The sequence below is a fragment of the Colletotrichum abscissum genome, assembly GCF_030869225.1.
Source record: "Colletotrichum abscissum strain IMI 504890 chromosome Unknown Scaffold_6.1, whole genome shotgun sequence".
Taxonomy (NCBI): Eukaryota; Fungi; Ascomycota; class Sordariomycetes; order Glomerellales; family Glomerellaceae; genus Colletotrichum; species Colletotrichum abscissum.
In genome coordinates, this window is record NW_026850503.1 from 102,226 (window position 1) to 116,002 (window position 13,777).

General features: G+C 53.5%; 5 protein-coding genes across 5 annotated transcripts; 3 read left to right on the forward strand and 2 right to left on the reverse strand.

Moving 5' to 3' along the window:
- Positions 1 to 333: 333 nt before the first annotated feature.
- CABS01_03076 (uncharacterized protein) lies at positions 334 to 1,698 on the forward strand (the record flags this gene model as incomplete). Its single annotated transcript, XM_060536453.1, has 3 exons — positions 334 to 837; positions 897 to 1,375; positions 1,431 to 1,698. The coding sequence occupies 3 exons, from the start codon at positions 334 to 336 to the stop codon at positions 1,696 to 1,698; spliced, it is 1,251 nt and encodes a 416-aa protein (XP_060392372.1).
- Positions 1,699 to 2,404: 706 nt separating this feature from the next.
- Positions 2,405 to 2,704, forward strand: CABS01_03077 (uncharacterized protein; the record flags this gene model as incomplete). Its single annotated transcript, XM_060536454.1, has 1 exon — positions 2,405 to 2,704. The coding sequence occupies one exon, from the start codon at positions 2,405 to 2,407 to the stop codon at positions 2,702 to 2,704; it is 300 nt and encodes a 99-aa protein (XP_060392373.1).
- A 105-nt stretch (positions 2,705 to 2,809) lies between these two features.
- CABS01_03078 (uncharacterized protein) lies at positions 2,810 to 4,876 on the reverse strand (the record flags this gene model as incomplete). The annotated part of the gene is made up of 5 exons (XM_060536455.1): positions 2,810 to 3,250; positions 3,334 to 3,586; positions 3,658 to 3,724; positions 3,844 to 4,672; positions 4,802 to 4,876. The coding sequence occupies 5 exons, from the start codon at positions 4,874 to 4,876 to the stop codon at positions 2,810 to 2,812; spliced, it is 1,665 nt and encodes a 554-aa protein (XP_060392374.1).
- Positions 4,877 to 6,571: 1,695 nt separating this feature from the next.
- CABS01_03079 (uncharacterized protein) lies at positions 6,572 to 7,398 on the reverse strand (the record flags this gene model as incomplete). The annotated part of the gene is made up of 3 exons (XM_060536456.1): positions 6,572 to 6,783; positions 6,935 to 6,990; positions 7,238 to 7,398. 3 exons carry the CDS (start codon positions 7,396 to 7,398, stop codon positions 6,572 to 6,574), a joined length of 429 nt encoding a protein of 142 aa, XP_060392375.1.
- Positions 7,399 to 12,287: 4,889 nt separating this feature from the next.
- CABS01_03080 (uncharacterized protein) lies at positions 12,288 to 13,529 on the forward strand (the record flags this gene model as incomplete). The annotated part of the gene is made up of 1 exon (XM_060536457.1): positions 12,288 to 13,529. One exon carries the CDS (start codon positions 12,288 to 12,290, stop codon positions 13,527 to 13,529), a length of 1,242 nt encoding a protein of 413 aa, XP_060392376.1.
- Positions 13,530 to 13,777: the final 248 nt, after the last annotated feature.

The following is a 13,777-nucleotide window of genomic DNA, read 5'->3' on the forward strand; positions in this document are numbered from 1 at the left end:
TCAGGCAACGGAACCTCCCGGTGGCTTCGATCTTAGCTCTTTGGGACTTTGTGGAGTACGTACCGACGTGAGCCAAGAGCATCTTCGTGCACTAGCCACAGCTGAGCAGAGACGGTGGTCCACTATTTGGGCACCCTGTGGCTGGTGACACCTTCCCAGTCTCTTTACTACTTGAGCTTGGGCCATCGGAAAATCGAAGGGCGACGACGGCGAGGCAAGGCGGCTCTTTTTACACTCTCCATTCATTGAATCCAACCTAATCCTCACTCACCAACCCCCAGAGTCGCGCTTCGAATACTCCTCCATAGCGTGCGCGCATCTGAATCAGCCACAATGTCGGATATCGAATCCCTCCCCGAGTCTCCGGCGCCCGACCGCGATGATGAGCGCCGCGAGGATGCCGCCAACGTCTCCGACGACGACTTGCTCTCAGAAATCGACGAGGATCAGTTCGAGGACTACGACCCAGAGACGGCAAATATTGAGGATCGCCCAGTAGCTGTTGATGAAGATGTGGCCAAGACGCTCAAGGCGTCGAAGCGCAAGATTGCCGATGGCGCAAAAGCGAAGAAGCCTAAAGAAGGACGCCGAGAGAAGAGATCACGCGATGACGAAGTCTCTGGTGATATGGATATCGATTCGAGAGGCCCGGCCAGAAAGTCGAGACGCCAGGCCGATGCCGGCGAGAGGAAGCCACGGCCCAGCAAGCCTGCCGAGCCTGAGATTGATGACGAGTCCCATCTCAGCCCCGAGGAGCGCAGACGGAGAGCGATTGATCGGGCGTTAGACGCGGCCATGAAGGGACCGGCCAAGCGCAAGAAGAAGAAGGACGAGATTGTGGGTGCCATCGCGTTATTTGCGGTCTTGGGAGTGCTAGCTAACGGTGGACAATGCAGGACCTCGAGGACGAAATCGACGAGGAGATTGCCGATCTCAAGGTTGCCATGGAGAAGGCTTGCGAAGCTGACAACACGGCGCGCGAGGCTGGCCAGCCAGCCGTTCACAAGCTGAAGCTCTTACCATCAGTGACCGGTCTCCTGAACAGGAACAACATCCAGCACGCCATCCTCGATCCCGATACCAACTTCCTTCAGCACGTCAAGTTCTTCCTCGAACCTTTGAATGACGGCAGTCTTCCGGCATACAATATCCAGCGCGATATTTTCACTACTCTTATCAGACTCCCCATTGAGAAGGAGACTTTGCTGAGCAGTGGCATCGGAAAGGTTGTCTACTTTTACACCCGATCCAAGAGACCTGAACCCAGCATCAAGCGCATGGCCGAGCGTCTTCTGGGTGATTGGAGCCGACCGATCCTCAAGCGGACCGACGACTACAAGAAGCGCCACGTTGAGACGCGCGAGTTCGACTATGAGTACGTCATAATCATGAATCGCCTTCTACTTACAATGCTAACAATGTCACTCCAGAGCTCTCAAGATGTCCCAGCGCCAGGCTGGAAGTTCCCAGTTCACCCTCACGCAGCGCCCGTCCCAATCCGCCAGAGAATTGGAGCGCGAGGCCATGCTCGCACCCGTCGCCACGTCGAACCGTGCCCGTCCCGGCGGTCTCCCCGACAGCTACACCATCGCGCCCAAGAGCACCTACGATGTCTCGCGGGCGCCCGAGCATCGTCCCATCGGTGCTGGTGGTCTAGAGGCGTTCCGAAAGATGACTCAGAACCGCAAGAAGCGGTAAGGCAACAAAGAAGGCATGGTAGCTGCCAGGATAGGCTGGAGATTAGCCAACATGGGCTCCCGGGAGAGGGGCGATGATTTTCCTTCACTGGGCTTGATGAAAAAGAAGAGCTCAACACTTGTATTATTTGAGCATCAAACTGGCGTTCCGGGGACGAGGGCTGTGACAAGCAAGAGATTTTTTAGGAATCGAGAGAACAAGAATGCAAACATTTCAAGGAACCGAGTGAAGAGGCCTTAAGTTTTTTCCGATTCTGGCATTGTGTGACATCACCAGGTAGTTCTGTTCACGCCCTGCACGAAAGTAGGTATACGTCAAGAAGGGTGTGGCGTGGCTCACATTGAAGTTCATCCAGGTACCAGGATCCAGCGCATTGAAGCAAGATGAAGGAAAGGAACGCCCATGCGACTGCCTCTGAACATCGCATCACCTCCTTCCATTGAACATACGTCTCTCTCCGTCTCCTTCTCCATCAGAGTACATCCATCATCAAGATAGCACTTACAAATCACAGGCGTGCGTTCGAGGCACACATTACTTGTTGGAAAAAAAAAAAAGGAAACCCGACAATGGTTCGCGGCACACAAATCATGTATGTTCATTGTAGGGTAAGAGCTTCCCATTTGTCCCATCCTTTCCTATTCTCCTAGATTCTATTCATTGTGTCTGACAGAAACCGTCAAACTCTGTTTATGCTTCACTACTTATGGCCTGGCTTTCTCCATCCCTTATATGCATCCCCCCATTGCCTTCCATTTTCCTTTGCTTTCCTCTCCTTTCCTTCCTTCTTTACCTCCTCCCTGGATCATCATCCTCTCCTTCCCCTCTGTCAATTGCAGTACTTTCATCAAGTTGTAAGTTTTGGGTGTATAGCAGCGAACAAAGCGCTTCTGTGTTAGGCACTTGCAAGGAGCGGAACCTCGCGCATTGTGCTATAAAAAGGTTGCGAACATCAAGCCAAAGTCAGGGTACAACAACGCTGGCGACAAAGATGCAGAAATGCTGATGATGCAATGCAGGGGGAGTGGGAGCCCGTGACCGTTCAAATAAATTACGTTAATATCTTTGGTGGCACCCCTGCATTCAAAGCGGTCATCGTTTCTGACTCTCCCTACCGTTTCCGCACCTCAGTCGCCCAGCCATCGATGCCCTCGCCTCGGCTGCCAACCTCGAGCCCATTGATTCGCACACCCTTCATTCCCGGCGTGTCGTCGAGCCACACATGCCCAGCCATACCTCCAGCATTGGCACGCTTCTCAGGTACCAGCTCAAGCATGGGCGTGAGGAAATCGGCAATGCGCTTTCCCTCCTCCTCTTTGAAATGATATTTCTCACGGAGGACGTCTGTCAGAGCCCAGTGGCGCAAGCGGTGAATATTTCGCAGTTCGCCTTTTCGGTTGAAAATCTCTTGGGACCACTTGCCAGACAGGCAAAGTGACTTGGGAAAGGGTCCCAAAAGCTCGATAATCTGTGCAATGTGGTCGTCGTCCTTTCCATACTTGGTTCCGGATTGAGGGTCAAAGAGGTAATCTCCTGTGATGAGTTCGAAAACCTGAGAGTTTATCGTTAGATGGAAAAGATCAAAAGTACCTGCTGCGACCCAGATGGGTATAGCACTGAGTAGGTTATGCTTACCATTGCTGCCATACTCCAAACATCGGTACTGGCGCCCCATTTCGCGCCCAGAATGACCTCAGGCGACCGATACTGCCGGGTCTGGATATCATTGGTAAAGTGGTGGTTGACCCAACAGGCGTTGCCCAAATCCGCAATCTTGACGCTGATAACATCGAATGCATGCGCATCATCCGCCTTGCGCTTATCCCCTGAAGATGGTGAGTTGGTCTTGTCGAGTGAAATGCCGGAAACTTCCTTTGTGAGGAGATCACTGTGGTGAGAAAGAGCGGTCAGTATCAGATGAACCTCTTCCACTATTTGGCCTGGTGGGGTAATGCTCACGCTGTCTTTTCGCGCGTCTTTTGGTCAGCGTCGCGCTTGGGGGAAGCGTTGCTAGATGTCTTGCCATCTAAAATCGCAGCAAGAGTCAGCATGCGGTCGCTAAGCAGAACGTGATGGGAGTAGAAGAGTCCGTGGGGCGATAGGCCCGTTTTGAACGAAGTGGCGGTGTTGAGAGGGGGCGCGTACCTTCGTGTAGCACTTGGCTGAGGCTGGAGTTGGTGCTAGGGAAGAGGTTGTTGTGGTTGAAGCTAGCATTCAGAGGAGACGGTAGCGGCTGGCTGCCTGTGATGAGAGTGCGTCTCCTCCTGCGACCGTTTCTGTTGTTCTCTTTGTCGCCAGGTTCGCTCTTAACGACCTTCTTGACAATCTGTTCAACGTCACCAATTTCGATGAGGACGTTCTCGGGCTTCAAATCGGTGTGGATGATGCCACATTCGCGATGTAGGTAGTCGAGGCCGAGCAGCACTTGCTTCGTGATTTGCTTGACCAAAGCCGTAGGGATACCTCGGTGATTCCATTTCTTAATGAGACCCAAGAGGTTCTCGCCCAAAACTTCGAACACCATGCAGACGTGTGTGCCGTTGGGACCTTTGTGTTCAAAGGAGTCGAGCAAGCTGACCACATGCTTGCGGCCGGGGTGGTCTGGCTTGGCCTGGACAATCTTGTTGAGGAGCTTGATTTCGTCGATGGCGGTCTCGGTGTAGTGCGCGGCAGAGCGAACAACCTTCAAGGCGACATGCTTGCCAGAGTTGTTGTCTCTAGAAAGCCAGACGGTGGAGAAATGGCCCCATCCAAGCTTGCGCACGATGGTGTACTTTCCGTCCTTGAACTTTTCACCAATCTGGACGGGGTGGTAGCCGCCCTTGCAGTAATCCTCGGAATCCTCCTCATCGGCTGTGTTCTCGGCGGGGTCTTCGCCTGATGATGTCGAAGTCGGCGAGTTCTGCATGGCAGCGGACAATTGATGGGTTCTATCAGAGGAAAAGGAGTTAGCTTCAATGTCGCAAGTGCCAGTCTGTGTAGCAGTGGTTCAGGTCATGGCGCGCAAATTGGCAACAAGCGGCGTCGTGTCTGTGATTGAAATGGCGGGGGTGGAGAATAGCAGGTCGGTGGGCAAAGATTTCGCAGCCGCCAGACGGGCCACGGAATGCGACAACGGGAGGAGAAGGAAGAGCAGAAACCTTGTCTTTAGGAAGCTCATGTTTGCAACATTGCGCATCCGGCGCGAACAGTCCTATAGCAAAGAAAGGAATGGATCGAAAAAGAGGATCGAACAAGCCGAGGACCGAGCGATGGGAAAGATCGAAACAACAAGCGGGAAAAAGGGAAATTTGGCAGAAATGATAGCCAGGACAAGATCCAGTGCGAAACTGGTGCCGTTCACAACATGGGAAAGTGAAAAGGTAGAATGAAGTGACAGCGGCAAGTCCAGTCGAAGGCCGACTAGGGTGGATAAAGAAAAGGTTGAAAAGGGAAGATGGATGGGAGGGAAAGGATGGTAGGTGGAAAGCGGTCGAGGCGAGGCGAGGCGGCGGGTGAGGCGCGGGATGTGTTCAGCCAGCAAGAAAAAAGGCAAATAAAAAATAAGAACAGCAGGCCAGCGTGGTTAAGGCCGATAAGGTAGGTAGGTAGTGAGCAAAGAAGGTTTTTTTTTTTTAAAGAGGCAGGTATCCGTAAGGCAGGTACGTAGGGAAGATACAATGCGTGCGTGCCGTTGGTGCTGCTGCTCGTTTCTTGTGTGTTCTGTGTTCCTCTCTCTTTCTCACACACACACACTCTCTCTCTCTGTCTCCGGTATCCCCAACTAAAAGGCACTGGAAGCGGGACACTCTGGACGGATAAGGCACAGAAAGGGCACCCCCAGTCGGTAAGGTAGCAAGAAAAAAGCAGGTAATGAGAGGAGAGGAGGGGTCAGTGATGTGAGTGAGGAGAACGGGCGGGAACAGCAGGCCAGGAACGGGGGGTCAGAAGGTGGTCTGGCGACGCAATAAGAATCCCAGGCCTGGGCCACTTGGGCCAGGGTCGGGTAGCGTCACCTCAGGGTCAGGGTGGACGGTGAGGGTCAGCGGGGACTGCCCACCTCAAAGCCAGAGCAGATCGTCCTCCCGTCGGGTTCAGGTTGTATTCGCAGTCGCGTCAGCAGCAGCAGCAACAACAACCTGCCAGTGCCACCAACAAGCAAGCAAGCATGGCACTGGGATACCTTTACCGCGCCTGCACCTACCCCCAAGCCACAACTTGGTAGTTGGGGTGTTGGGTGAGCGAGTTGAGGATTCGTGATACCTCTCTCAGACCACCATGTGAGGATGATACCAGCTTGGTATGCCGACCTCTAGTCTCCAACAGTGAATATTCACAGTCAAGTGCGTCTGTCAAATGCAAAGCAGGCCAAACCAGTCCAGTTCAGTTGAGTCCAGTTAGTCCTGTTGAAGATGACCGATGACGGTGACGGTCATGTCTCGCTCGTCAAAGTGGTGGCGCCAGAAACGTTCCCGCGCCGGTCGGCGCACCTAGTATGCCAACATGCCAACATGCCACCACCACCACTAAGTATGATGCTTTGCGCAGCATGGAGCGCAGTCTTGGCCATCTCTCCTCCAAAACGTTCCGGTATCTGCCGTCGCACAGGCGGAGCGCAGTACGAGGCATATCAACAACATGCACCGCCAACTTCCAAGTGCTTGCTACGCTTCTAGGGTTGTGGTGATGCTGCTGCTGACGCTGCTGCTGCTGAGCTACCGGGCGGTGGTGGCGACAGCTGGCGACCCGTAATATCTGCGGTGTGGAGGAGCCGTCCATTCTTTCTGGCTGACGTTCAGCGCGCCAAACAAACGTCCATCTTGGGTTCGGCCAATGGCTTCCCTGTGCAACGGCGACGGTAACATCCAATCCAGAGCCACCATGTCGTCGGGTATCAGCGTTGGTCCCACTGGATGGACCCCCTGAGCATCCATTCGTTGTCTGTCGTCTCATCGTGCTCTTCTTCCACGTCTTTGACAGTGCTGTCGCAGCATCTTTCGAAGGCGGTCCGTTGCTCTGCATATGTCCAGATGCCCGGGTGTGAGACAAACTGCGCGGCGCGGTGCTGGGCACATTGACTGGACACTGCCCTCTGCTTTCGCTGTGCTGTGTGCCAAATCGGACTGGGCCGAACTGAACTGGATATGAACTGAACTGAACCGGACTGGACTGGACTGGACTGAATTGGACTTGGACAGGGCCTGTCGGACTTGACAGGCTCAAACTCGCCTGGTCTGTGTTGCTTGGCCCCCCGTACTTCGCCCCGCCATACGGATGGAGCGCAGGGAAGAACGTGCGGCACCGGGCGCGGCGCTTTTAAGACAGGATAGAGGGGTAACAGTGTGGATGGTGGAGGATGTTGAAAGGGCGATAATGTCCTGTGTAAACGAAGCTTGGGGCGCTAAATGGCAACAAAATTGAGGTAATGAAAAACAGCAATTTGCAACTTCCCCGCCATCAACGGTAACGGAAATAAAACAACAATGCGGCATGAAGAGTGCAAGGCAGAGCAAAGCACAAGACAAGAAAAGAAAAGGAAATTTTTCTTGGTCAAACTTACGGTGGTGTCTCGGTGGTAATAATGGGCTTCAGGCTCTCCTTCTTGCGCTTCTTAGCCGCCGTCGACGAACCATTGGCGTTCGCAGCAGCATTAGCATTGGCGGCTGCTGGCTGCAATGGCTCTTGTGCGACAGCGTCTTGGGTCTGTTGAGTGCCGTTCATGATGGGCTGTGTGGAATGTGCAAGCTGGAATGCGAGGTGTCGTCCGGGTCGGGTAGTGTGGGGGACAAGTTGGGGGGATAAGTCGAGCTCGAGGGTCCAGACTGGCAGTTCGAGGGCGGCGGTGCGCGCCGCTGTGACGGCCTTGGATTGGTGATGCTTCGTCCTGTGGTGAGCAGACTAAGCCCGGGTGTCCGATTGCAGCGCAGCGACTTGAAGCAGCTGTGCGCAGTGTCAATCCGCTATTCCCGTCTGTGATGGCTAGCCTCGCGCCTCGATTGGTATAATATCAGACAACTTGACAGTCGATGCAGGTAGTCCCCGCGAGAAGATGACAGTCGAACAAGTCGGGCTGCCGGTCGTTGGCAGTAGTTTGGTGGGGTGAGAGAGAAGGTCAAGAGACACGAGCCGGAGAGGTCGAGGCGGGGGAGTGAAGACCAAAAATGACGAGCGGGATTTTGCGAGAGGGGCGCAGCGGCAGCGTCGATGTGCGATGGCGACCGAGAGCGTGGCGACAGGCTCCACGGAGGAGCAAAGAGAAAGTGTGTAACTGGATCTAAGGTGCGTCCAGTTACTAGCAGCACGCGGGTCTGCGACAGCGATTCATCAGATGTGTTGCGCTGTGTTGAGATGGGATGCGACAGGGTCGTTTGTGTTTGGGGACCCTTAGACTTGCGCGATATCCTAACGTCGACGGTTGTCGTGATTGTGGTGTTCTCGAGAGCCAAGTGGAGTGTTTGGTTATGGCTTGTGGCTCGTGGTTGCGACGTGATCAGGCGATTGCGTCCTCGTGAGGAAAGCCAAGGTAGTCTCGCTGCTGTTATTGTTCGTGGTTGTGTTGGTGAATCGAGCTGAATGAAATCCGGAGGGCGGTGATGTTGTTGCGCCTAGGTGGCCAAGACGGAAGGCGCGAGCGGGTGAAGCAGGAGCGCGGGTGATTGGTAGAAATATGGAGTGCAACTTTGGATTATTCCCTGTAGTGTATGTGGACAGCGTGCAGTGTCGAGAGAAAACGGACAGCTGGGGATGAGTCGAGCAAGACCGATCGCGATACGAAGTCTTTAGGTACGGGTAGGCGTGGTCTGAGCTTGGATGATATGGGGAGCGACCGGAAGATAACGAGGTTCGGTAGTCGGGGTGACGCTGGCAGCTGGCGTTCATGTAAAGGGTGGTAATTAGGTATCTGTCGTGTTAGATAGAGGTAGAGGAGGTTGGCGGGATTGGGGTGATGGTGAGGTATCTGCAAGGCAAGGCACGAAGCTCTGATTGGAGGAGGCAAGGTATTGCTGAGGGTGAGCCAACGCAGGAAGGTGGCTACTAAGGTAGGTAAGAACCGGGAAGAAGGTGCAAGACACGGCGAGGTCGAGCGAGGTGATGCGGATACAGAGGGGGGCAGGATGGGATGGGATGGGATGGGGGTTGATGGGATGCACAAGGCAATGGGATGGATGGATGGACGGATGGCGGGGAATGGAACAGGGCAATCAGAGAAGTGGCGTCTCAGTTCGAGTCGAAAGTCGAGAGTTGCGGCAATGAAGGTAAGGAATTGATTGAATCAATCAGGGCCCTCTCTCTCTCTCTCTGTGTGTATGTGTACATACACGTCGAACAGCGCAAAGGTGAGGTGAAGCAAGGTACCTTGGCCCGAATCCGCACTACAAGGAGCTGAGGACGTCATTGATGGGGTTGTTGGGCGCAACACGGCGGGAGAGAACTTGAATGCGACAAGCAGCTGATGCGACCGAGTCGCCGACCGCAATTGGTGACGGCAGATGGTGGGGGTGGAACATGGAGTTCGGAACCGGGGTGAGGGAGGGGAAAGCGACTGAGAGAGAACAATCGATGAAGAACAGTCAAATCATCTCAGTCATGTTAATGAGTCTCTAGAGACCCAAAGAGACAAGACCTCACCTTGATGATTACCGTGCCTCCGGTTTGTCTGAGCGACATGAGATGAAGATGCCATCTCAGCCTGTAGACCATCATGATACCTATTGCTCTCCATCCTTCCAAGGGTTCCTTTGACCACCTGTATGTACGAACTACACATTATGTAAGGTACGGAAACATCGCCTCTGTATTAAGCAAGACCTTACAAACCAAGGTACCACCTAGTTACGAGTGAATCAAATCGCCAACAAACACTATCCGTCAAATAGCCAGTAATGAAGCTTTTATCGCATGCAGTCATATCGACTCATACACATTGCAGCCTTTTTCATGTGCCTGGCTGGCATCGAGACATTTCACAACTGACTGGGCTCGTCTTCCAAGCCCGTTCTGGGCGCATTCAAGCATTTCCATTCCATAAAAATGAACTGGGAGGTGCCTCTGAGATAAGATAATCACTGTCCAATCTACCTTTATCGATAAGAAGCTCAGATCGCAGTCTCCCCCCCCCCCCCCCTCTTCACTCGTAACCCCTGCCGTTTGCCATCAGCTAAGACACTTTTCCTCACCTTCATGGCCATGAATTGGCGTGCGATACTCCATACCCTGTGAGAATTTCCATCTGAAGGATCCCCCAAGACCTCACGACCCAAGTCCACCACACCGGCTTGCCTTACTGAGAGGTCCCGGCAGAACCAATCATACCTTGCTCTCTCGTTGACGCATGCCATCATATCGTCACTAGCCACCGGGAAAGCCAGTGGGGACTCTTTACTTTATCTCAAGTGCCTCCAGTCAGGTCCGAACGGAGTCGAACAAACGGATACAATCTGTCAAGACCCGAAAGCTGACCTCATCTCTTAGCAAGAACAGAAACCCGATATCCCCTGGACGTTGCTGACCCGGCCGTCTTTCATCGAGCAATCCATCTACGACATGTTCTAGTTCTCTACTCCGTACCGATGGCCCAATGGCCAAGTCCACCGACACCCCGTGGGAGACTTATTCCCTGGCTAGTCAAGGTACTGCGCAACATAGCCAGGGCCTAGGGCACGCAACGCAAGCTGCAACGGGGCAAAGCGACCAAGGCCCCCGATGTCGTACAGACCTGATCCGACTCGACACTCGACACTCGGCACTCGATGCAACCAGTTAGTTGGGCGTTTTCAGTTTGGTCGAGTCGTACCCAACGTCCTGAGCACAAGTAGCACCATCACCATACCTACCCGGCTGTCGGGTTCAGCCCGTGCTGAGCTTTCTTTAACTAAAAACACAACTCTTTGTCACTCATCGGTTGCGGAACATACATGGCGGCATCGCCTAGCTTGTGGATATATCGCAGTCTAAGCTCCGGTTTCTGATTCTTTTCTAATTGGATGCAGTCTTCCCCCATGGTAAAGAGATCAACCAACGTCTGCAGGCTCTCCCCTTGTCTGCTTGACCCATCCCGCACGAGTCGAGAACACCTACAACAGACATTTTCCTTGCATCTTGACCGCATCTTACCCGTCCGCTGGGCCCGGTGAGAGAAGAAAAAGTCTGTCGAGCTCTGATCTTGAATTTTTTTCAAGGGTCTCGAGAGTTCCATGGCCACCCAACGTTGGGCAGTGATTTTTTTAGCCATCTCTCAAAGACACGCAATATCTGCCCCTGCTGCCGTACTCACCTGGCCAAGAACTTAAGTGGCATTCGTCCGCGCTTGTTTCTTCCTTTTCTCGACCCGCCTCCAAGCTGCCCATAATTCATCTGATAAGCATCATCTCGTTGGCCAGCGCTGTCAGTCACAGGGCTAAGTCGAGGTGCTTGCGGCTTGTCCAGGCACCGCCCCTTATTGGACGTGCCTGTTTCTACTCGGCGCCTATTGCGGGAGGAATCCCAGACATGCAGTCCAGAGCACAGTAACCCATCCTTAGCGTTTTCTTTCCCTTCATGATCGCTCCATGCCATCTGTGGCCGCGAGAGGTACACCCCGCACGTCCATGTGAGCAGCTCACTGGCACTGTTCTGTCTGTCACCTGTCACGTATTATCCACTACAGTAGAGCCTCATACCCAACCCAACGCGAATCTCCTTCAAGGAGCGCCAGCACGATGTCATGTGTCACGCCCTACAAAGGTGGACAACACATGGTAATGTCAGGAGCTCGGGCCCGCTCATCGTCGTTGTCGTCGAGAAGCCGCGTTTCCCCGTTTGACAAGACCGAATTCCGTCTACTGCAGGGCTGCCGCATGCTGTGTTTGAGAAGACAAGCTGTGCCACTATCAACCCGGTCTTGGCACACTCGCTTCTGGGCTAGTCACCCGGATCTGTGGCCCGATATTTCGAGATTACGCATCTCACTGCCATACTCACTTGGTGTCAACGTCTCATCTTCTATGATGTGACGACCTGTGTGAAGGAAGTTGCGAAATCTTCCTACAGAGCGCACTGCTATTTCCTCGCTTGGCAATATCTTGCTTGCTAACTCAGCCTCTCTCTGCAAATTCGAGTTACATCATCAAGTGAGACATGTGGGAAAGGTCTGAGTTGCTCAAAGTAGGCAGTGCAATCAGCGAAACAATTGCTTGTCTTCGTCTGGTAGGACCAGAGCAACAAAGTCATTCAACAACGGACTCGCGTCTCAAGAGCGCAAAACTGGAATGACCAACCGTTGAAGACACGGTCTTTGTAGTCATGTCAACGTATTTGGCTGTCCATTGTACACAAATGCCAAATTCGTGGTGGCATCTTTGACCTAGGTGAAAGACGAATGGCACGGCTGAAAACACAATGTCGTGCCTTTCTTTGATCATCAACATATTTCGATGCCTTCCAATCGTGATTTAGACTATATGTTCGAGGAGAGTCCTCGTGGAGAGAAAAGTTTCGTTTTGCAGACCGTAGACTTTCTTCACTTCAAATCAAACATTCTTATCGTACAGTATCACTATACCTTTGTGTCATTTACCTCTGTCGAATACTCTCACACAACACCCAGCATATATCACAATACCTTTGCCAGCATGGGTTTGCGTAGTACCATTGTGTCCAAGCTGGTCTCTGGGCACAACGGCAACACCAAGATCAATCTTAACAATGGCACAGACGAGCACTTCACCCGGCTCATGAACTCGGCTTTAGAAGAGCGACACATCCTGCCTAGGTGGACTTACGACGAGCCTGAGGTTGACGCCACAATTCTTGAAGTCAACTTTGCTCAACCATGTAAGAGAACCAGATCAACCTGGCCCAGCGACTACCACTTTCAGTCCATCCATCCACGCCGCCCATCCGTCACACCAAATGTAGCGGTACACACTGACTTGGCCAACCTGGCTAGAAGATTCGACATCCCCATCAACGCCCTGCACAACTTCATGCGCTTCCCGCCTGTCCGCGCCATTGTCCGTACCCTCCTCATCGAACTAGAGCACCCTGACGCGCAATCCTCGCCGCAGCTAGACGAAGTCGCGATCCTAGACAGAGTAGACGACATCGTCTCCAACACGGATCCTTCAGACCGACGTATGTACCTCAACCAGGTCACGAGCCCGGGCCCGCAGTTCGCAGATAGAGCCCTGATCCTCTGCCTCGTCAAACTCTGCGCCCAATTCGAGGGCTGGAATCGGTGGGCGTTTGGGTCCCGCCGCTCGACGATCCAGGTCTTCATGGGTGTCGTAGGCCTCTTTTGCAACGCGTGGGTGAAGGCGCCGACTGTTGATGCCTCGTGGTCGCGGGCTGGTGCCTCTTCTCTGCCTTCCTTTCTCTCGTCTAAGCGCTTCGGTGTATGTGAGTCTGAAACTCCATCTCCGCAGAGTAGACTCACTCCCGAGATCTGGTTCGATTGGTCCCTCCTCTTCGACCCCTGGCTCAGACAAACTAACGCGATCCAGCTGCTGAATCCAGAATCTATATCCGTACCGCTGTCGCCCTTCCCAGACTGCCACACGAGACACGAAGCTATAGTCGTGACGGACATCACCCAGCCGGAACCCGAAAAGCAGGGCCGCGTCGTGGTAAAGTACCACGACATCACGAAGCCCGACGAGGAGCGCTGGGCGTTCCGCTCGATTCTGGACTCGCGGTGGTCCGGGTCCGGTAAGACGCCGCGGACGGGGCTGCAGTATCTCGTCGAGTGGGAGTACGCTGAGCCGACGTGGCAGCCGGCGAGGGATCTGCAAGGCTGCGATTCGTGGGTGTTGCAGTTTCATCGGGAGAATCCTGGCAGGGCTGGGCCTGTGGCCAGGTTGAGGCGGGCTTTGTGAATGTGAAGGGAGTGTATTGGTTGATGGGCGGATGCTGGGTCGTGAGGTCGGTACCCTGAACGTCACCTCATTGTTGCATTTCTGGCATTGGATAGTGTTTGGCGTTCAGAACAAGTGAGTGATGCGCCACATTAAGGGGCGTTCGAAGAGACTGTAGAAAAACCCGGAATTCTCGGGTCGAGATCACTTTCATAGATTCTTGATACCCTACGATGCTTACCTTTTCTCCCGTTTCATTTTGCTTCTCT